Source organism: Sebastes umbrosus, chromosome 23, assembly GCF_015220745.1.
Source record: "Sebastes umbrosus isolate fSebUmb1 chromosome 23, fSebUmb1.pri, whole genome shotgun sequence".
NCBI classification, from domain to species: Eukaryota; Metazoa; Chordata; class Actinopteri; order Perciformes; family Sebastidae; genus Sebastes; species Sebastes umbrosus.
The window spans coordinates 15,780,386-15,804,925 of record NC_051291.1 but is presented as its reverse complement, the minus strand read 5'-3'; the positions used below and the strand labels follow the sequence as shown (position 1 = coordinate 15,804,925).

General features: G+C 39.2%; 1 protein-coding gene and 1 long non-coding RNA gene across 8 annotated transcripts in view; one reads left to right on the top strand and one right to left on the bottom strand.

Moving 5' to 3' along the window:
• LOC119483092 (ninjurin-2-like) overlaps positions 1-6,953 on the bottom strand; it is a 38,331-nt gene extending 31,378 nt beyond the window's left edge. For all 6 annotated transcript variants that reach the window (XM_037761129.1, XM_037761131.1, XM_037761128.1 and 3 more), the window contains exon 1: positions 6,831-6,953. In XM_037761129.1, coding sequence (XP_037617057.1) covers positions 6,831-6,926 — 96 coding nt within the window. In that variant the 5' untranslated portion in view covers positions 6,927-6,953. The remainder of the gene's footprint in view (positions 1-6,830) is intronic.
• On the top strand, positions 6,158-7,299 carry LOC119483093. Of its 2 annotated transcripts, none has more exons than XR_005205615.1 (2): positions 6,158-6,706; positions 6,804-7,299. It is a non-coding gene; the product is annotated as an uncharacterized LOC119483093 (long non-coding RNA). The 2 variants fall into 2 exon arrangements; XR_005205614.1 differs by having other exon boundaries at positions 6,164-6,706; positions 6,837-7,299.
• The last annotated feature ends 17,241 nt before the right edge of the window (positions 7,300-24,540 follow it).

Sequence of the window (24,540 nt, the reverse complement as noted above, 5' to 3'; positions counted from 1 at the left end):
GACGCACTGACTGAAATATTCTTTCCTTTCCATGAACGTGGACAACGTAGATTATTTTTAGATGATCCCACATCGGAAACCAACAAACACACTCTTCACTCCCGCTTGAGTGACATTTGCTAAAAACCACAATGCCCAGCTGTTTTAGTAAATCATTTAGATTATTGTAAAAAATTAAAACATGTATTTGTGGGAATATGTATTTAAAGATTTACATCTAGAGAATATTGCCTTCCTTATGCAGGAAATGCATTACTGCACTGACCCTGCCTCTATAAGTTGAAAGGTATAACCATAGACTGTATATAAGAAGTGGACGCAGTCACCGTGACCTTCACCCATTGGTTTGTAGACTACGGTTTTGAAGCCTCAATTTCGGCATTTTGGCAACATCCGAATGCTGAAGAAGACATTTTTAGGCGACCAAAATGTTTCAATTAACTTTAATGAACTGAAAACCAACTGTGAAAGGGTTAAAGTTGTAAGACGAAAACACGGCCAACTCCCAGACCGGACAACGCCGTGGTAGCGATCTGTCAATCACAAGGTAACCACGTCCTAAAACATACCCTGCTTTATGGTCTATTTGACTCTAAATGAGACCATAATTTACTAAATGAACATCATGCTGTATTGAAGAAGACTTGAAACTAGCAATTGAGACCATAAACTCATGTTTACAATGTTTACTGAGGTAATAAATCAAGTGAGAAGTAGGCTCATTTTCTCATTGACTTCTATACAGTCAGACTTCTTTTTGCAACCAGAGGAGTCGCCCCCTGCTGGCTGTTAGAAAGAATGCAAGTTTAAGACACTTCTGCATTGGCTTCACTTTTCAGACTTGGAGATTGCCCACTGGGTGTAATTTAATTGAACTTCACATACATGATCACAGCTGGTTGTGGTCAGCAGTATTTGTGACCACACCCAGCTGTGATGTAGTACAGTATGTGAATAACACATAGTCTCCACTAGTTGGCAGCCAAGCCTGATTGTTTGCCTGGGTGCAGTTACTCTTTAACAGATGCTTCATATTGCAAGCAAAGCACATTAAATGGTGACCTCCTATACCAGATGATGGCCTCTATTGTCTGCTTTAAGGCTATTTCACTTTATTGATTATTAGAGGAACACTTAAAGCTGTCGTACACAAAATAATCTTACAGATAAGTGGTGTTCTTATCTTTTAAAGCGACTAAGGGACCACCTTCTTCTGTGACCAATCTCTGTCTTTGAAACATGTGTGTGATTCCTGTTAACTCTGTGTCAGCGCTCCACGCCCTGTTGCTGTGCTCTATACATAGAGAGTGACTTAGAGGTGTAAAGCCTTCACACTGTAGAAATAGATTCATCATGGCAGCTTCACACAGGCCCTGCTTGAAAACCCTCATAAATCCAATTCCAGCAAATCACACGCTTTCCTTTGGACTTGATTTAAAGCTATGCCGAGCACATTATGTCTGGATGTTGAGGAGATGTCATGAACTCGGAGACTGAGAAACCCATTCAGAATCAAGCAGATCAAGTAGAAATCCACCAACATCAAACCGTGTTTAAAGTCCTATGTGACATACAAGGGTTTCATCTCACAGCAGAGTATCTAAAACCAGCTCATATCCCAATAAAGGGTGAGTCCACAGTGTTTTGGTCAAGTTAATTTTATAACTAAAATATCTTTTAGACAAAATACCAAAAGACATCCAATGTGCACAATGAGTAGGCTATTGACCTATGGCACAAAATAACCACACTATATCAAGGTTTTAATTGGTTTGTTGAATGCTACCAATGACTCAGCATCACTTATTATGAATGCTGAGATGTATGGGTGTGAAAAAAACATGTAATTTATTAACAACAACAACAAACTAGGGCTGGGTGATATGAAGAAAATCAAATATCATAATATTTTTGACCAAATACCTTGATATCGATATTGTTACGATATTTAGGTTGATTATTGGTGCTTTCACAAAATGTTTACACATAAACATTTTTGATAAATAATCATCAGTAATGTGGATATAATGACTTAGTGGGAAAAAGCAAACAGCTGGTAAGTTCAGAAAACTACATCAATTACATCACTTTACTGTAATAAAGCCTTTAAAACCAGGAAAGGACAACACTTGTGCCATATTACGATTTTTTCGATATCCAAAATCTAAGATGATATCCACTCTCTTATCACGATGTTGATATAATATCACTATATTGCCCAGCCCTAGAACAAAATGACAAATGTCTTCATAAATCTTTATTCAATCCAAACGGCAAGAAACAACAGCAGCATGGCCGCGATTGAAAGTTAATTCCTGATTTTCGAAACAGCAGGTGTTAAAAATGGTCGACTCCATTCTGGAGCTTTTCATCATATCACTTGATCTTCCTCAGCAGATTGCCCACTTTAAGGACTTCTCGTCCATGTTGGCTTACGGTAAAGCCGCACACACATGATCAGCAGTAAAACCGCTCTGCTCTGGCTGTACTATTGTTTTCCTATGGGGCAGCAGTGACGTGGCGTGGCGCACCGCTCAAAATTCATTTGAAGCAAAGTTTAAATTATTTCAACTTTGAGCATGGTTGCCACTGACCTTTCAATGTAACAGCTGTATGTGACGTAGCCACTTTTGATGACGTATAGAGTGCTGCAGGAATGAGTCCTAAAACCCGGAATTTCTGCACTCCAGTTCCCTCGTCTGGAAGTCAATGGGTGTTTTGAATGAGGTTTTAGTTAGATGCCTGAAACAAAGTCATTGGTTAACAAAAGCTTAAGAGATTTTAATGTTTACGACATAAAATACGTCAGTAAACGTAAACGTACATTTCTTAAAAAAGGCGGTTGCTAACAAGTGGCTAAATGAGACTATTAAAACGTCATCAGGCCAAACACTAGTCCGCCTTTAGCTTAGTGGTGATGACGTGAAGTCATGCGACCGTGTTGTTGTTCGTCTATAGCCTAACTTTTTACTTCTGGCGACTGCATTTATGCTTCAAAAATCATAAAGTGGTGTTCACTCGTGAAGATTATCTTGCTGAACAAAACATGTAAGTATCATAAATGTTTGTTTGCCACAGAGCATTTTATGCAATAATCCAAAATCCAATGGAAAAATCCAATTGGATTTTTGTCGAGGAAACCAGGGTGATGCTAGCTTCAGGGATGGCCTACAAAAATATCTAGGCCTACTGCACTATATACTTGTGCTGCGCTTTGCTTCTGCAAGTGTCTGCAATATGCTCTGTGCCCTACTTTGTGGTAAGCAAAGAGCAAATTTCTTCAAATCATCTGAAAGCAGCTTAAAAGTTAAGACTCTTGACCTTGGAAACAACAGGACAACTGGTCAACTCCAACTGCGGAGGAAGATTGAAAGCTCCAGAGCAGCTATTGAGTGGACATGTGGTTGTTTCTGCCATTAACAAACTATAGAATGACACATGTGATGCCAACAAGCAAGACTTGACAACGTAAGTATCAACAGTGGCTATAAATTACCAGTGATTACTGTGCAATACCTGCGGCAGGTTTCAGATTGAAAGGAAAACCACATCTACTTATAGCTGGTATTCTCACACTGTCGCTGGCTCTTACTCTAACACACTCTACACCATTACACCACTCCACCTGCTGCATATGTCTGTTAACATGGCAAAGACATGCGTCATGCAGCGGTGAAAGCATCAATCATGCACACGCAAACCGCTAGCGTCATCTGGCATCAGCATACAGGATGTGCATCACGCTGAGAGGGCCATTTCTTAAACACACATGCATGTGCACACACACACACACACACACAGTCATTTCTGCTTTTCTGGGGACCACACATTTCTCTTTTCACATCTGCCAACGTATGATTAAGCAACCAAGGTTGAAGTGAATAGTTGTGGCGAGGACTTGGCATCTGTGAATGTAAACATTTACATTCTGAGTCACATGATATGGTCACTACTGCCATAGCTAGTGGCTGATGGTTACCAAATGGAGCTATACGTTCTCAGCTTATCTGTCATTAAAGGCTCAATGTGTAAGATATGCACAGAATTTTAATTGAACCAACGTTTTCAACAGAATGTGAAGAGGTTACAGTGTTGTTATGTCAAAGACGTCCATGTGTTGTGTTGCAGAGATATCTACTGAAATGAGCATGCTAACCAAAGTGAAGAAGTAGCACTGCCCCTTGGGCTTGTCACGTAGAAGATGCAGGGTCCGTGTACGTTTTGATTGTTTGTTTATTGGATACAGCCACCGGTAAGTGGCACAGTAAACACACAGATGGCTAGTGTAACCCTCCTGTTGTCTTCGGGTCAAATTGACCCGAAGACAACAGGAGGGTTAAACAGGCCAACTGATGATAATGAACAAGGCTATTATTTGACAATAATGTTTTCTTGTCTGGCTATTATTAATAATATGAGCATACTTTTGTTAATTTTTCATGACCTAATGTTGAATTTCTGTGGATTTATCCCTCCTGTTGTCTTCGGGTCAATTTGACCCGAAGACAACAGGAGGGGTAAACTAGGGATGTCATGAGAACCGATACTTCGGTACCAGCTCGGTACCAAAATTCAAAAAATGTGACGGTACTCGTTTTCTTCGGTACCTCTCTCTCTGCCAACAGTCGTGGTAGTTTTTATCATCATTCAAAATCCATGTTAGTCATTTGAATTCTTCCTAAATTGCTTCTAAAACCTTCACCAGTTACTGTAACAGATGTCTGTGGTTACATTTATTATCACTGTGACAAATTATCCCCAACATTATAGACACACTGTATTTTCATAAATGGTAATATTGTTCAAGGCCTCACTGTGTTCAAAGTGTGACTCATCAAAACACGAGAGGGAAATTGAAAGAGTATGTGTGTGTTTGTGTGTTCAGTTAAATGAATGGACAGAACCAGCATTCATGAGAAGGTAAATCTGGACGTGGTTTTGCAAGCAGCAACCTGATTTTTGCTGCTACATAAATTCATACTGTGGCTGCAACTGTCATCCTACTGACAGGAAGGGAAATTACAGATGAGACTTTTACTGAGTAGCAATGCTACTTGGTAAAACGCACAACTTAACTGAAAGCTGAATTTGACTTTGAATTTTGACAATGTGCAACGTTTTTTCTCATCATATGCAATATTACTTCCTTTTCTGTTTTTTAGCTTACTTTACCTTTTTTATTTTACTTATCTTATTTACTCATTTTACTAAATGCATCTTACTTATTTGTTATTCTAGTAGGCACTGGTGCTAGAAATAGTACTTTTTATTTTACACTTGTATTTCATACACTTAAACTTGTTGTAATTTTGAGCAATCTCTGGCACAAGAATTTCCTTCGGGATTAATAAAGTTCTATCTTGTCTTATCTTATCTTACTTATCAGTTATTTTAGTAATTTTTGTAGTTTCTTCGTGATTTTTATTATTATTATTATCATTGATTTACAACAAGCAGAAAAGCCCCCCCCAACACCTCCAAATAATGGTTACAGTGACACAATAATCTAACTCACTTGGTCCTGCAGAACTTCTTGGATGGACACATACAAAAAGCATGTTAGAAATTATCTAAAATATAATATATAAGACTCCAGACACAATATTGACATGAAATTAAAAGGTAGATTTAGGGGAAAAAAAACATTGTTAATTACCGAAGAAATTAATTAAATTTGCAAATTGTATGTGCTTCTTGACAAACAGCAGCAATACTGAGTGAACAAAATGTGAAAAAATATGCTTTTTTGCATTTCATTTCACCTACAACCCTTTAAAATACTGTGATTACAGTATGTACATTTGGGTATGAATGGCCTTGAAGTGAATGGGACTTTACGTCCACTCAGCTACTGCACACCTTCTCTCCAAAATCTGTCACTGTCTCACACACATACACACACATACACACGCACACACACACACACACACGCACACACACACACACACACACACACACACACACACACACACACACTTACTCTTGAGTAATAGCACTTTGTTCACTGGAGACTGTGTAGCTAAATATACCAGTAACTGATAGTCCTGCTGGTTGATGGGCAGGAACACTGCTGGCCCTGACACCGATACAGAAGATGAACCGCAACAGACACCAGGGAACCTGTGTGTGTGTGTGTGTGTGCGTGTGTGTGTGTGTGTGCGTGTATGCATTCATATAACTGTAGTGAATGATGAGTCAGAGGTTTATTTGAAGAAAGAAAGTAGTGCAATACTGTTTTGAATGCTGCCAAACCAAACTCAACTCACAAAACTACAAATTTAGATTCTTTAAAAACGACACAGATTATGCCTGTTGAAGAAAGAAAGTGCGTCTTCTTCAAAAACAATATCTCATGTCCCCAACCCTACCTTGACCCCCTTTTTTCTTGGCATTAGTGAGTACCTACTCTGTTGACCGTTCGCTGCATTATAGAGGACTTTATTAGCCTTAGCACCCAGGCCCTAATTGACATTTGATGGATGTTGCGATCGTAACTCGGTCTCAGAATAGAGTACAGACGCTCAGCCGAACCCAGAGAGCCACACAGCAAACCCTGTGATCCTCAGCTCTCACATAGGCAGCACATACCACAGCTCTGCGGCAAAGCTAAGACAGGAGCAGCGATTCAGAGTCATGGATAGACTGAGAGGAATGGAGATGAAAGAGTGAAGGAGGGAGAGAAGTAGGAGAGGCTGTTGCTAATCAGGTAGAAAGATGCATTTAGATACAGATTTTTCTTTCTATGTCTGCCCCTTTTGTCTTTACCTGTCTCTCCACCTGTCTCTCCCTCTTTTCACACACAGTTTTCTCTCTTTTTTGGGTGCACTAACCTGCAGAGGGCCGCTGGCTGGCATGGTGGATCTCAGCGACGTCAGGTCGATGTCTCGGCCCTGTTCCCCTCTCTCTGTCTTCCCAAGTCCCTGCATAATAAGGCCCGAAGCGAGCAAGCAAACCAAGCACTCACACACTCGCACACTCCAGTGTTACCCCCACAGCAGTGAAAATGCTAATGCAAGGATGGCAGTGGTCGTTATGAAAGGAAATGACCCTGGACGCCAGGCACCAAGCACCAGGCAAAGGCCAGGGAGGACAGCCGAGGGACAAACAAACGGCTTATTCACCCCGCTCCCTCCCTCTCTCTCTCTCACTTTGACCACTCTGTCTCTTTCTCCCACTATTCTCCCCCCTGTACCAAATCTAGGTTGCAAAAATGTTCGAATACAAAATGAACTATCATGCTGAAAACCAGGCAAATATTGTCCCAAGTGTTTTCCATATTTAAAGTCAGTCTTGTCCCTATATCTGTGACCAAGTTGTCTCTATTTGTGCTTGTTTGCTCAACAAAAACATTCTGCTGTAAGTTAACTGAGGTCAGACGTCTTCTCGTAAAAGACGTAAGAAGCACTGATGCTCCACTGTTAGGAGTTTACAGCCCTCTGAAGCAGGGGAACCCAGGCTCTCTAAGTTCTGAAGTGAGTGAAATGACTCAGTAACATCCATGGATACAGCAGTATGTAGCCTTTCTTAAGTTTGTTAGCAATAGCCACCATAATGGTCTAGAACAAGAAACGCTTAATTGGCACAACCCCTGAGTGTATTGAATTGAGCAAGGGTGTGTTTTTATTTAACATACCGAGGGCCGTGACGAATTAAGAAGACGAAATTGGGAAATACTCAAATATTATACGTCAATGATTTTTGTTGTGAAAGGTAAGAATGTAAGGATTGGATCTGGTCTGATCTACCTTTGTCAATCTTGGAAGGAGTAATAATGTTAGCCGTCCTGGTTCGGATTAAGGAGCCTCCGTGTTGTTGCGCAATTCAACCACGGATGTATAAAGAGAACTGGATACAGCGTATTCCTGAGAGTTACTCAGTGGTGCATGAAGCTAAAATGGCTCGACTGCCAAGTGATAAAGTACCCGGATGTTCCGGCGATCTTCAGCATCCATTAGGCCCATAGAGCAGGCTCGCAGTAACGTTTCCTTTAACTCCGCCTCCCAGCCCTCGCTCCAGCCTCAGTCTGGGTCTCATTCACATGAATGTATAGGAAGGAAAATAACTCTTTAATAAAAATAACCTTTAGGACCTAATGATTTAAATAAGGGCTATTCAAGTGTTCATACTGTGAAGTTGATTCGCCTAAAAAAAAATTATCCACTGAGTTACAGGCGTCTTTTTTCCCAATGTAAGTCTATGGGAAAAAGTATTTTTGGGCCCCGTGATGGACACAGAAGTTGTAGTACCGCGGTTTGGCCACTACGAAAATTTGCTTCAAAACTCAACGCTCTTCCTTGGGTCTTCAATTCAACCCGTTCCACACAACGTGATTGGTTGATGCCTTTGTTCGTGGTATGAAAGCTCAGAAAATCGACCTTGTTCCGGAAAAAAAGTATTCCGCTTTTTCGCCGCTTAATATTCGCGAAACAACAGTTTGAAAAAAAATATATGGTCGTGCGAATTGATGGCATAAAAAAACTCCCCCTGGTGTGTAACGGCCTTAAGAGGAAGGATGTGTTTTCTCTTCTTTCAAAAGTTACATAGTCTCGCTTTAATGTAAAACAAGCGTAGCGTGACCGTGAGTTACATTTACCGATAACAATATAGCCTGCAGGGTTGAATAAAAGTATAAAATGTTTTAAAAGATTAGATGATAAGGGTGAATGGCCTTCTGTAAAACTGAGGAAACACAGGAATGTGCTGCTGTTGACTTTGAAAAAAGACAGACGGAGAGAGACAGAAACCTTTCAAACCCAGAAGCTATCTGTCAGCATGAGGATAATACACTCCACAAACAAATACACAAATGACACACATTCATACATGATTTTTGTTTCTCTCATACAGCACACACACACATCAGACCACCAACATTGGACGACACATACAGAAAAGTTAAAAGAATAAAGCGCGTCTTTTCTTCTCTCTCTCTCTCTCTCTCTCTCTCTCTTATTCAAATACGCTCACATACAGAGTGTCCTGAGGGGAATGGTGGTTGTCAACAGTGATTAAACACACGGCGAGCTGCGAGCTCATAATCCTCAAAAAAATGATCACCTCAACAGCAGGAATTTCATTAGGTTAAGTGTACCTGACCAGAACATCTCACACAGCAAACCTTTGTCCCACTTTGTAACGAGGGCATCACACAGAGGTGAAAAATGATTGCTCTCAGTATTTGGCCAACAGGTAAACTATTTTTTTATGTTTTGAGGATTATAAAAATGTACAGCTCCCCCAACCCACATCCATCAAATCCAGGCTTGTGGCCTTCTGCAGTCGTTAACTGTTGACAGAAATGAAGAGCTCTGAAATTAATTTCCTGAGATAAGCATTGTATATTTTAACATCCATTAGCCCCAAAGCCAATTTGAGGCACTCCCCACTCCAACATGCTCTAAAATAGTAGAAAAACGAACAAGGCAGATGCCAACATGAACTGTCAACACCTTTAATACAACATCTACAGTATGGACAAGAACAAATATACAGAACAATATATCGTATACCAGCCAAGTCGCCAGGAAGAACTGTTGGTCAGTCTATGTTCTAGGTCTGTTATTTCTTTTTTAGACCGTTGCTATGTATAACAGACTGTTGCTATGTATAACAGACTGTTGCTATGTATAACAGACCGTTGCTATGTATAACAGACCGTTGCTATGGGCGCAGCTCTGATGTCAGACTCTGGCGGACCTTTTTTGTGTCAAAATTTTGATTTCTTAAGTAAGTAGCCGTGTAATAAGCGGGATAATGTACAGCTAGCGGGTCATTGTTGTGAAAGAAAGACCGGCTCGATGTACATTATCCCTTACATAGTAGTTACATTGTTATGGTTGTTGCGTTATTACTTTAACACAAACCATTATCTTTTTTCTAACCTTAACCAAGTAGTTTTTCTGCATAAAACTAAGCAATTGTTTCACAATGTTAACCACATGTGTTTCTGCAAGCGTGATACGAGGCTGATGTGAAACGTATTTCCTCAACACATTTTTGGTTCAGAAACATCGACATTCAACGTATCCTGTGGTTTGCAGAAACGTACAATGCCAAAAGAAATTCTGCCGACTGGGTTGCTTATACTGTATGTGTGTTGGCTTTTTTTTAATATTTCCAATATGGACAAACTGTTCACTCAAAACATGGACCCAATCATCCAGTTAGGACGCAGCTTAAGGGAGTGAGCTTGTGTCAATTTCCTCTCCAATAATGGAAGATGTGTTTGCTCTCCTCGGGCTGTAAAAAGCTGAACCATCAGCCCTTTCTTTTATTTTGTTCTTGAAACATTTGCATTAACAAGCTTCCAGGAACTGTCAGCTGACACCGTCCCAGAACTTATTTTGTTTTTGTGGTTTTTCCAGAATTACACTTAAACACATAATGGCCTATTTGACTTCAACGTGGATTGTTGGAAGTGTCGGAGCAATAGATTCCAAGTTAATCCGTAAATGAGAGGTTAAAAACAAACCGTCCTGCCCGCAGAGTTTCATTCCTAGAAGAGAGTTTACACGAGTTACTCAACCGAAACCCCCTCATTCATTGGTTCCTAGAAACAGGGAGTATTTAGAAGATGCCAGTTACAGTATGCACTCACTTTTCCCAGTTTCTTCCTAGAAAGAATAACTGCTGTGCGTATAAAATAGAAACATCAACATAGTAAAAATCTTTAATCCCTCTCCTGATTAAGAGACTAAAAGGATGAGGCTTTTGGCAGCTAAATAATCCCGCTCTAGAAAAGGTTGCTCAGGTTTGTACACGTCTGTAAACACAGTAAAGATGAAGAGGCAGTTTAGGGCGAAGGCGGTGGTTTGAGTTCATTAAAGGCGTTTTGTGCGTGTTTCTATATGTGGATGCTAAAACAGGAGCTGTAAAGCCCGTACCTGTAATTTGGTTTAATCCTTATAACACGTTTGTCTCTGTAAGTGAGGCCTTCAGGAGCTTTGTGCTGCTTCTGCTCTTCATGTAGCAGTTTTGCTTGACTGTAAACAAAATGTGAGATGTTGCGAAACGCCAACAAAACCTGCAACATAGGCTTTTTTGTTTCACTGTCCTCTCTCATGAATGGATGGGAATAACTTTTGTTTGTGTGCGAAGGTTATTAATAGCAGCTCAGACCAGCCCACTTTAGTTCACAACCTATTTTACTGGAGATATACCGTATAATTAAAGCTTTTCTATAATGCACTATTCACTACAACACGTCTCGTGTGTCCAAGCGGAGCTAGTCATGGTTAAGTTAGCCTAGTGCTAAATGCTGACGTGTGAAGTTGATGTTGAATTTTCATTCACATATCTTGAGGTCAGAGGTCAAGGGACCCCTTTGAAAATGGCCATGCCAGTTTTTCCTCGCCAAAATTTTGCGTAAGTTTGGAGCGTTGTTGAGCCTCCTTCGCGACAAGCTAGTATGACATGGTTGGTACTGATGGATTTCTTAGGTTTTCTAGTTTCATGATACCAGTATCTTCACTGTAGCCTGCTACAATCTAAAAAATCGCAAGTTAGGTTAAAGAAAGAAAAAAGAAAAAAAAGAACTTGCATTAATTTTGACAGCTTTATATATAACATTATGTAAGAAAGTCCACTAAGGGCAGGTCTAATTTATTCACTCTAGATACGTTGTTAGGTTATTTTAACACAAACCATTATCTTGTTTCTAACCTTAACCAAGTGGTTTTGTTGTCTAAACCTATCTATCGTTTCACAACGTTAACCATGTGGCATTGTGTCTTTCTGCTAGCGTGATACAAGGCTGATATGAAACGTTATTTTTGTTTCAGAAACGTCGACATTCAACGTATCCCGTGTGTCTGCAGAAACGCACAAAGCCAAAAAAAAATTCTGGTGAGTGGGATGTTTATACATCTGTGCTGGCATTTTTTTTTTTTTCATATTTACAATATGGACAAACTGCTTACTCAAAACATAAAAGTCATAAACATGATTTTTTTTTCAAACGCCTACATGATCTATTTATAAATGATTGTGTTTACCAATATTGTCACCAACCCTTGCGGCCCAACAACCAGCACCGGCCCGCCGGGAATCTTCCCGTTTCTGCCACTCCATCCTGATTAATAGCATAGCCTACCCTCTATGCAAGCAGATTTGAGTTGTGATTTGCCTCAGGTCATTTGAATCCATTAAAAATAAATGACTCATTCTGTTTGTGAAGGTGGAAGTGAGACCTCACATGTCACACGAATAAAGCTGCTGGGGAAAGGTATGTGAAATAATGGTGTTTATGTACATTAATGAGTGGATACTTCCAGGTGCAAAATGCTTGAATCATCATGTGCTGTTTTAAATTTTGCTGTACACAACAACTTCAGGCATGACTCTGGTAATGAGGGTTAATGAGGAGAAGTTACAAGCTGCCGTTAGAACTTTGGTGAGAAAACATTTCAGAAAACACTATCAACTTGCTTTTTAGGTATACTATATAAGCTGTAAATGTGAAGAGCTCTTACTTAAGCAGTTTAAGCTGCAGTGTGCAGATTTTTAACATTAACTAGCAAGTAAGGGAGGAGTTACCGGTGTTATCATGATCGGTTGAACCAGCATGAAGTGACTGATGATTAAATTGACTGGTCACGAAACCCATGATTTGTAAAAAAAAAAAAAAAACTGAGTTTCGTCTCTTTGCTTCTTTACTCTTTGATGCAGCTCTAGCCTCGGTCTTTCAGTGTGATATTATGCAGCCATCAAGTGCACATTTAAGACTTGTTTTACAGGTTTCCCATTTTAGAATAAGTCAGGTGGAAGCATTTAATAGTTAGCCAGAGACAGCATTTTTATCTATCTCATGTAGCTGATGTTTTTAGCATAATTCGGAATACAGCAAATAAAAACTCAAACACTCAAAAAGTATCTTTAGAGGTAAATCTGCCACCGTTGTCATTGTAAACGGCATGTGTGCCGAGTGTGAGAACGTAAAGCTTGACAGGCATAGCAGCAGTAACTATGGGGGGCGGGGCTTAGCAAATGGTCAATTGAGACTTGTTCTAACTTGGACGGACCTTTTCCAAAGGACTCAAAATCAGCTGTGGCGACGCGTGACACTGCGTAATGATACTGACTGGGACTAATACAATGACAATCCTCCGTCTTTGTCATTCTGTCTCTTTGTTGTACTCTCTCTCACACACACACACACACATACACACACAAAGCTTCAGCAGTTGAGTACCAGGCGGCGCTGACCTCTCGCACTCTACCTCTGTCTGCCGAACACACATGCACATACAAACACACACTAACCAGACAGTGCCAGTCTCTCACACTGGCGATGATAAAAAGGCCTTTATGCTATTTTCATCATAGTAATGCAAACACACACACACACACATATACTTACAGACTCACACTCTGACTCAACAGGTAACACGCTTCAAAGTTAACATCCAAGCTTCTGATACCAGCTGATAACATTATCAGACCAAACACTCACGTGCCTGCACGCACCAGCAGATATGTAAACACATATTATCACGCCCACATTCACCTGCAGACAAGTGAAGGAGCATGGTAGCGAGGGATGAGGGTTGCTGGTTTGTATCACTGACGGGTGCACATGTGCTTTCATGTAGTTCACCTGCTCAGTGTGTGTGGCATGTCAGCATCTTGACTTATAGGCTTCCTTAGTGTCTTTCTAGGATCCAAACCAAGCAGCAACTTCCACTTCTGAAAAGTGAAGCCAATGCAGAAGTGCCTTAAACTTGCATTCTTTCTAACAGCCAGCAGGGGGCGACTCCTCTGGTTGCAGAAAGAAGTCTGATTGTATAGAAGTCTATGAGAAAATGAGCCTACTTCTCACTTGATTTATTACCTCAGTAAACATTGTAAACATGAGTTTATGGTCTCAATCGCTAGTTTCAAGTCTTCTTCAATAAAGCATGATGTTCATTTAGTAAATTATGGTCCCATTTAAATTTAAATTACGGTTCCGCCCTCTCGTGTCACGTCTGGTTGCAAAAAAACAAAATTGCGACGGCCAAAATGCCGAACTCGAGGCTTCAAAACGGCAGTCCACAAACCAATGGGTGACATCGCGGTGACTACGTCCACTTCTTATACAGTCTTTGATTAAACATACAACATATTCTATTACTAAGCAATCAGTAAAAATATCACTATGATTATTTCAACTTACATCGCGTGAGAGGTGCTGCGTCACCCTGTCTGGGTTTATTTGACAACAGTGACCCGCTAGCTGTACATTATCCCACTTATTACACGGCTATTAAGAAATCAATAATTTGACACAAAAAAACGGTCCGCAACGGTCTGCTATAAAGAAATAACAGACCGTAGAACGCCGTGATTGACCAATCAGACTCGAGTATTCAACAAAGCTGTGTAATAAATAAACCTTCATCATCATTATCATCATTAAACAACCTGCTTTTTAAGGTCCTGACACAATACTTGAGAAAGCAGGACTGTTGAGGCAAAAATGGGTCAACAATCGATTTTTACCAATTTAAGTGTGTGTGTCTGCCCTGGACTCCTGCTGCACCCATTAAACTCTTTTATAAGACGAGCACCAATTTATGGAGATTGGATGTTTCTGAAGGTGCTGTAAAGGAAATTTGAATGATTCAGTCACCGCAGGAGGGCTTTGATAAAGAAGAGAAAAACACGCAGGCGGTAAGAGGGACAGACTGCAAACAAACTGAATCACACATGAACACACACTTGCACATGCATAATACTCAACTATCAAGAAATGTTTGTTTTCATACGGTGCACCTATTGAAACTGCTTTTGTTGCACTCAAAATTACTCCAATTTCAGCACCAAATAAACACACACACACACACTAGAGTTGAATGTTTTCTTTTGGCTTTAAGATGATTACTTCCCAGGAATATATTACTTATTTTCCTGGGAAACAGGAAATTAGATTTTAAAGCTGCAGACATGTAATTTTTTGTCGTCGTTCCCAAACACTCATTACATCAATACAGTAATATTTTCCACTTGTTAAATGCCCCTCTGCATGCACTCTCATTCAGGAGATGTAGATGTCTGGTTAAGCCACTTGTTGACCCACCTGCACATCTTATCTTCCGTTTGCGGATTTTGCACATTTATTATAACAAGATTGAACTGCAGTCTGTTTGGAGGAAACAGCTGCTGACTGAACCGTTTAGCCTATTTCATTAGCCTAATAACTACAATTCAAGGCGATTATGATAATTATGGTTTGGATAATGTGGCTTTGTGTTACTGCTAAATGTATTCTAAGCACACACACACACACACACACACATTGGTGCGGACAGGCACACACATGCTGCTTGTTACCACAGTGATTTTCCTCAGAGAAAAGGAGTGAATTTTTGCTCTCAACCATAAAGTATTTGCAAATACGTATAGCTTCAACATGATTTGATAACAGTTTTTCCCACCGTTTCAGCCAACATACGTAACACCCCACCCATGAGGGATTTCAAATATGTAAAAACAAACGGAGAGTTCTTATTTGTGGTTATCTTTTGCCCCGCAGGCAAGCCATTATATTGAACTACTATTAAAAACAAGTTACTGTTAGGAACATGGCCAAACAAAGACATTTCTAATGGGACCAGATCAAAGTATGCAGTAATTATCTTCTTTGGTTTTCTTTTCTCTTTAATTACTCTCCATGTTTAATCACTTTTGTCTCCTCTCCCTCTTTCTCTCCTCTCCTCTCCTCCACCCTGTCATATTTAACCTGCTCCTCCCAGCAAGGAGAAAGACCTCATTTACGTTAATTGGACCGTTACCGGAGGGATTGAGAACATGTGTAGATACATAATGAGTTTCTAACAGGTCTGTATAGAGAGAAATATGGAACCACAGAGCGAATGAGAATGTGGAAAAATTAAAGTTTATAGTTAAGATCAGGTCTGGACTCTTTAGTGACACTATCTGGTAGAAGCATGTACTGCTGAGTGATGTGACCTGGTCCCCATATTGTGCTGTAAGTTCCCTTAATTATACTTTGAATGAACCCAGGCATATCCCTGTATAATTCTACCAATATATTATCACTATAAAGGTCATTGTTGTGCAAAGACATAAGATTAAAACACAATTCAAACATTCACAAATAACGGGGATGTTTGTGTGCATAAAACAAGACACCATCACCATAACTCACCTGGTTGCCTCAAAAGTTGTCTTTCACATACTCAAGAAACAATAAAAATCCTTAAAAGCGATTGATTTTGTTTTTATTTATTATACAGTGGTACCACACATGTATTTGCTCTCTTGAATCCAAGCTTCTTGCAGCAAGAACATGTCTTTATTTGATATGTTAAGTTCACTTAATTGTATTATACCTACTTTGACTGAATCAAGCCATATCCCTGTACAAAGACACGAGATTACATACAACAACATGTGCATAAAACACCATAACTCGCCTGGTTGCCTCAAAAGTTGCCCTCTCTTTCACAAGCTCAAGACCACAAACACTAAAATAGACCTTAAATCATTTGATTTGTTTTTACTGACTATACAGTGGTGTTGCACATTTGTTTGCTCTGAGTCCAAGCTTCTTACAGCAAGATGAACAGCCAGGGGTGTGTAGCCAAATTGAGGAAGAAATGGCTGTACAGTGGCCAAATCCTTTATCACTACCACTGTAAATGTACTAGTGTTAGACAAATGCCTAATGGCCCGCATACTATAGTTATTCCATTTTGCTAGAGGTAATTATTCCCTAAAATATTACATATGAATGTCAGCATGAGCATCCTATACGCTACAATGCACTGTAGACTTGAGCGTTATGTGTTTAGATGCATCAACACACTGAAGCCCATGATGCAGTGTCACAGAGAAGGGAAGTGACAGGTCCATTGTTGCAACATGAGATCTTTTAAATAACATCCTCTGACACACAGAAACACCCGCATGCATGCATGCAGAACACACTCGGAGTTACTGGCATACCGGTTATTATTCAAGAGATTAGACCAAAGTGAAATTGTCACATGAAGGAGAAAGACTTAAGAAGTATGAATGACGTGCAATGAGTCAAATCTTAGTCTCTAAACAAGTGCAGGGAAGTTTCATTCAGCATCCACACACAGAAGCAGGTGGTTTGAGTGATTCTCCAGCTAATATGAATCGTTAAACGACCATTTGTTGTTTTTGTTTTATTGAATACTGAAAACAATAGCCGACTCTCTCCCACGGCAGACATTCACAGCCTGCATCCGCTTTCTCACTGGCCTCAAAGCCGCTGAGGTTATTATCTCCTTGTTCTGCAAAACATGTCTTTTTTTTTGATTTGGCAATACATTTGTCACAAATAAATTGAATGTTAAAGCTGCAGTGGGTAGAATTGGAGCAAATATGATTAAAAAGAGTTGTTTTTATAAAACGGTTTCTATATCCTGACAGTAGTTCAGGTAATCTGAAAAATATCATATGCCTCTGGTGTCCTCCGGTGCTCCTAATGGCATCTGCAAGATTTCACAGACCAGAGGAAAACAACCAATCAGAGCTGAGCTGGAGCCTTGCTGTCTCTGAGCAGCTGTCAATCATTCGCGCTGATCAAATATGAATCAATATTCTGTTACTGTAATGCCTATATCTCGCCTCAAATGTTATCAGAAACATCTTGTAGTGTACTGTTTAGCTGTAAAATGAGAAAGTTTGTGACCCTGCAGCCATGTTGAGATCTGTTGAGGAAATACCAAGCTCCGCCCACCAGCCAGAGCAAACTTTGAACTTTGAACGCTCTCTCTCTGAAATGACCTGTGATTGGCAAAAGTCTCCCATCACAGGCTAGATTTTTTAAAGCCTGAAAACAGAGCAATGAGGAGGTGCAGAAGTCTAGTTTTCTCTCAGAACACTTGAATTACAATATGCTGAAAGGTTATTATGGAATTTTTGCCCAATGATGCCAAAAATATTATTCTGCCTACTGCCGCTTTAAGGTCAGATGTCGGTGAATGAATAATTCCGCAGCATGAAATACAGTATGTTTAACAGGCTGAGATAATGAAGACAGGAAGCAAAGAATAATGTGTGTGTGTTGGAAGATGGATTACGATAATATATGCATGACAGTGTGGGTTTTGATTTTCAGGTAGTTTTTACATTTTTATCATTTGAGGAAATTCTTCAGACACAATGCAGGAAATATCTCAAAGAATACTGTATTATCTTTGTTCATTTTGTTACATCACACAGAGACGTGCCTTCATTTGAGAGAGAGAGAGAGAGAGAGAGAGAGAGAGAGACCTAATATTCCTGCCTGGGCTGAATTTCGACAAGTTCTCCAACCTGTTATAGCTTGAAAGGAAGGACCAATTCTCAGTAAGCTGGGTCAGCACAGGTTACACTTTGTCTTTAAGCAGAAGAGACAACTGTCAGTTGGAGGGACTGAAATGGAGGGACAGACAGGAAGCCATGGAGCGTTTAAAATGCTAAGACACAGAGAAATGGAGATAATAGCATGACCCTCAGCAAAAATGGGAAAATCGGAGAGAGATCTCTGGAAAAACACACATTTATCAAAGTTTTTTATTTTAGTGCAACATGAAAATTCACCCATCCAGATATGTTTGATGACAGATGAAGTTCTAGAGAAGAGTTTGCATGATTGCAGCTTGTCTTTGCATATTTCCCCTCTACATATTATTGTTCATAATCATTTGCCTGCTTGTGTGTGTGTATGGCTGAGCTGCAGAACCAGAACCAGACATGTAAATGAATTCCCTCAACATGCACACATCCATTACAATGCAGAGAAAACCACTGTCGGTATCACAAATGGTGCTGCGGCACTTTAAACAGCCAACCCTCTGTAAATGCTAATGAGTAAACAGTATTTTGATGTAGTTGTTCCTTCACCAGAAAGGTCAAATCTGAAAAGAAAATGTTTTACTTTTATCAGCGAGGCATGAAGATAATATATTATAACAGGCGTTTTTTTTGTCAGTGAGTCAACATAGCCGGAGGGAGGACAAGCAGGGAGCAATTATGCAAACTAGAATATCTGGATTTAACATTAATTTGTTGAATTTCCTCACTACTTTCATTAAAAATAGCGCTGTCCTTCTGATGTTAAAACATGGGCGAGGGGTCGCATCCTGTTTTTGAGTCCTAAACAAAAAAAAAAAAAATCCCACGCCAACATGTTTCTTTAGTAATCATAGAAACCACCACTGAGCTCTGTGGAAGAAACAAGTTGGAGTTTCGATGACAGTGTGTTTGACAGAGTGAGAGATAAAACTAAGTGACAAAAGGGGAAGAGGTTAAAATGTCCCTTTTGGTTCTTTCTGAAAGCCTGCCAAGTCAGTGAGTGAAAGCTTATGTTGACAGAATGTCTCAGCTAATGAAATCCAGCTGTTTGAGTCACTCTAACCAGACCTGTTGCTTCCTTGAACATATACAACGTAGTCCTGTGACTGCAGCCATTAAGAAAGCTATACATAACATTTGAATTCCAGGCATTACATTAACATCCAAAGTGGCTTGCAGTGCAATGATTGCAAGTAAGCTTCAGCTTTTCCTAGATTGCTCAGTATAAGCCAATGACAGCTCAGTCCTGAGTCAGCTAAAGATTAGCATTTTTACCAGCAAAGTGTGAACCACACTGATGTGTTTCTGTTCTGTTGGGAACATGGAAATGTACGCAGGGAGCTCAATCTATCATTTAGGAAGTGATAGTCACGGGACGGCTTAAAAATGGCACGACATTGCACAGACATTCCGCATGTCATGAGGACGCATTTTAGGCTTTTCATATTGTCATTTGTATGCCACGAAACAAAACTATGGTAACAGCTGCAGTTAGGTTTAGGCAACAAAACTACTAACTTAGGTTTAGGAAAACATCATGGTTGGGCTTAAAATAAGTACGTAAACTAAGTAAAAAAGGTACGGAAACAACATAACATAAGTACGAAAAACACGTCAAATGGCACTAAATATCACGTGACAAACATCACTAACGTACAAAACAAAACGCTGGTCTCGAACACTGGCTTCCTGGTTGAAAGTTGTTTGTTTGTTGGACCTATGTACCTCCCCTCCCGCCCGCCATAAGTGGTCTGTCTTGCTTTTTATTCTACGTCTCTAGCTCTGAGCGTAGCATATTTTCACGGATGCGTTTATATTGCAGTCAGTGCAGATTACATGACGCACAAAAGGCACGCCAAAAGCAAGAAAGGTGTTCTTATTGCATGCTAAATGCCTTGTGCATTATCATGTCATCCATACGCCTTTTCATGCAAACAGGAGGTTTAAAGGAAGAGTTCAACATTTTGGGCTTATTTGCTTTCTTGCAGTTAGATGATGGAATGGATACCACTCTCACATGTGTACATTCAATATAAGGCTACTGCCTGAAACGCCTTGCTTGAAGTCCCGCCTTTTCCTCCGTAATGTGGTGATGTCACTAAGTAACACATTTGCATAATACCTGCCTAGCATCTAGTTTGGCATGCCCTCAAACAAAGCTAGTTAGAGCGGAGCTGGAGCAGGGTCCGAAGCGTTTGGTTCGGTTGACCAATCACAACAAAGTGGACCAGGTGACCAATCAGAGCAGACTGGGAAGGAGCTCAAACAGAGCGTTTCAGACAGACGATGAAAAGAAGTGCTGCAGCACAGCCGGTATGAGAAAAATAAAGCATTTTTTGAACATTAAAACTTGTAAACATGTTTGTAGTAGAAACCCGAAATACAAGTATGCACCTGAAAATGAGCATAGTAGGTCCTCTTTAATATTGTGCTGCTCAGGTCTGTTACGTCACTGAGGCCTCATGCTCTGCAGCTATATCATTGAGAGTAGTTTTCCTTGGGTGTAACTGCCATAATGCTCCACTTTCAGTCTAGTCTCCATCAATCTATGGGGGCCAAAATGTGTTGTCCTAGTATGCAGTCTAGTATTCTGCCTTCAGGTCAACCTGCAGGTCCGAACAGAGAGAGAGACTAGAATGAATTCTTCATTCTGACTGACTGAGTAATTTTCAGTCAGTTTTACAGTTTACCGAAGGACAGGGGAAAGGGTGTGTCACGGTGTGTGTGTGTGTGTGTGTGTGTGTGTGTGTGTGTGTGTGCGACGTGATGCTCTTATACCCTTATGAGTCCAATTTAATAGATACCAAAGTACCCTCCATATGGGGATAAGAGAGGTCTTAAAATGATATTAGATTTAACAAAAATTGGTTGTACAGTGAATCTCTCAGCATGCCAACATACTGTAAAGGTTATGTATTTTACGTTAAATATTTTGTTGATAATCTGTTGGCAGTAAATATACGTTATGTACATTTTATGCATTCAATAATGTCTTTATGCTCTTTCCAAAAAGTGTGTTCAGTCCTGACTTGCTGTCATGCTGTTGTGGCAACCTCGCATATTGTTTCACCACCTTAAGCAAAGAGCAGGATAAACATGTGCAGCATGTGTGCACACAGGTGAATGAGCACACCACCACACACTATATTCTTTTTCAGGTCAGGAATCAAGACCTAAATTGAATGTATTGTTCTAATATTAAACTTCTGGTGGTCATGCGGAGATCTAAATCAACAAGTCCATGACCCAGTTTGGTTAACAAACACTGTAGTATCTGAGAGTCGCAGGTATGAAAACATTCATAGCAGCTCTTTATCATTCCAGGAGTGTTTGCTGATTGCGCAGCAGCAATACTGAGCAAATTATCTCCCTATTAACAGTGGAAGCTTAGATAACGGCCGTATTTGATAAGATACGGCAATGACTGTATACATCTGTCAGCTAGGTTTACTGCCCATAGGCCAGCGGTGATTATTATGGCATTTTGGTCATTTTTTGAAAGGACATTTCCATGAATATCTGGAGTAAGTCTGAAGCACGCATGTTTTCTTAATCAGTAAAGATGCAAAGTTTTGATAAACCAAAAAGGCTATAGGGTGAGCTTTGCTGCTACTGTAAAAGTCTTCACAATATCATGGGAAATTAGTCATAATTCTAAACAAAAAGGTTAATTACAAGCCTACATTTTGAGACAGAAAGCTCAGGTTCTGTGCAAACATAGATATGTTTAAAATGAATGTGGGACACACTTAAATTTTTTCCAAAATGAAAAAAATGAACTTTTAAAAATTGAGCCTTAGATGCCTGATAGTGATAGAATTTAAATATAGTAAATAGTTTGGACCCTCGCTGTCGAATACAAACAGGAAGTCCCACAGAGAAAAACAAACAATAATGTGCGTATCTATAACTCTTCCTCCTTTTTTAAGAAGTAGACTTACATGTATGAGCAGGTTTAAACCCATAAACTTCTTCTGATTATTCTTGCTGGAGGCGCCGCAACACAATAACAGGGTGTGTACATCTGATATATACTGACTATATGTCAGATTCTTAACTGTGGTGATGTTGATGTGCACTGACTTGAACATTTAGATACAAACAACAACAAAAAAGCATTATTATGATCCCATTATACATTTCTGGCTATCACCTCCCTTTTGAAAACTACAGTAATCTGTAATAAACTAGAGAAATACAATACCAAGGCATATATATAAACACACACACACACACACACACACACACACTGAGAGATGGAGAGACTCAGTGACCATCAGAACAGTTGAGTATGGATGCATCAAACATGACCCAGACATATTTAATAAAAGCATGAATGTGTTGGTTCAAACTGCAGCTGTTGACTGGCTCAGGTACTAGTTTGTCTGTCTGGTTGCAAGATACTGTCAAGGCTACCAGAATAAAACAATAGTGCTTCCGGTTTGACCTGTCAACATAAAATTCTTATTAATGAATTTGTTGCAGAATTTGACACTGGACTGTATCCATGATTTCATTTATATACAGTATATATATATATATATATATAAGATTTTTAAACATTTTAAAAATGTTTAATTTTTTAAACAACATTTTTTATTCAACTTAATACCTAATAATTACAATGAATGATTGCAGTTTCTTGGGTCAGCAAGGAATTTTATTTTGTAATTGTAGGAGGATAAGTAAACTAAAACAAACAAAAAAATTACTTGAGCCTGATCAGTTTAAACTAAATAAATTAAAGTCATAAACTACACACATTGACCAATTCCTGCATTGTTTTTTCAAAATAAAATATTTTTTATTTCTCAACACCCATTTCTCAACCCCATTTTTAAAATAACATGACGAGAATAACATATAATTTATTTTACATGTGATACTGAATGTTTGGGAGCTCACAACTGTTGTAGCAAACCAGAAAAAAAAGGTGAGAGGTGTTTCCGCTCTTCCCCCAGTTCTGTTTGTTGGACACAGCAGGGGCACAGCTGGATTTATGTTAGATCAAACAGATGCAGACTGCTGTCTCTGCTCTCCTCTACAAAATAACAGAACAGGACCAATAGGAGGTGTGGAGCGAGTACATAGCGTGAAAGCTGCAGGATGTATTCAGAAATAATCATGTGGTCTAAAAAAAATGGGATTATGTATTCAGCAACAGCACTGTTCTGTTCGCTGGATTGAACACACTTAGGTGGGTTTATGTTGGTTGTTCCCAGTGGTGGAAACTAAGTACATTTACTCACAGTACTGTACTTAAGTACAATTTTGAAGTACTTCTACTTTACTTGAGAATTTCCATTTTATGCTACTTTATACTTATATCCTACTACAAGTCAGAAAGAAATGTACTGTTTACTGCACTACATTAATTTAAAACCTTTACTTACCTTGCAGATTCAGATAAATTATACAAAATACATTCAACAAATATATTATGATGTATTATTATGGATAAATATAAGACTTTATTGATCCCTTGGTGAATTTCAAAAGCTACCCGGTAGTAAACATAAGCCCCACCTTTACCAACTGCACCATTAAAGTAATGTACATATTAATGCATCAATTAACTATAATTCAATAAATATAAGCCAAGTATACTTTTCTGTAGGCCTATAAGGCAAGAATACTTAATCATACTTTTCTTAAGTATATCTCCATCAAAAGATTAAGTACAAGTAGGGCTATAAACCAAGTATACTTAGACTTCACTGTATGCTTGTCAGTATGAGCCAAGTCCACTTAGACTTTTCTGTATCAGTATGAGCCAAGTACACTTAGACTTTTCTGTATACTTGTCAGTATAAGCTAAATATACTTAGACTTTTCGGTATACTTGTCAGTATAAGCCAAGTATTGGGATCAATAAAGTTACTATCTATCTATCTATCTATCTATCTACATAGATATATATTTATATATATATCTATAGATATCTATATATCTATAGATCTATATCTATATATCTATCTATCTATCTATCTATCCATAGATAGATAGATAGATAGATAGAAAGATAGTCACTTTATTAATTATATATATATATGTATATATATATATATATATATAGATATATATATATATATATACATATATATATATATATGTGTGAGTATTTCTTCCACCTCTGGTCGTTCCACAACACACACAGAGTTCTTGAATGTTTGGATGATAAATAGTATTTTTGTGTATTTTATTTTGAAAAGAACACCTCTCTTCCGGTAT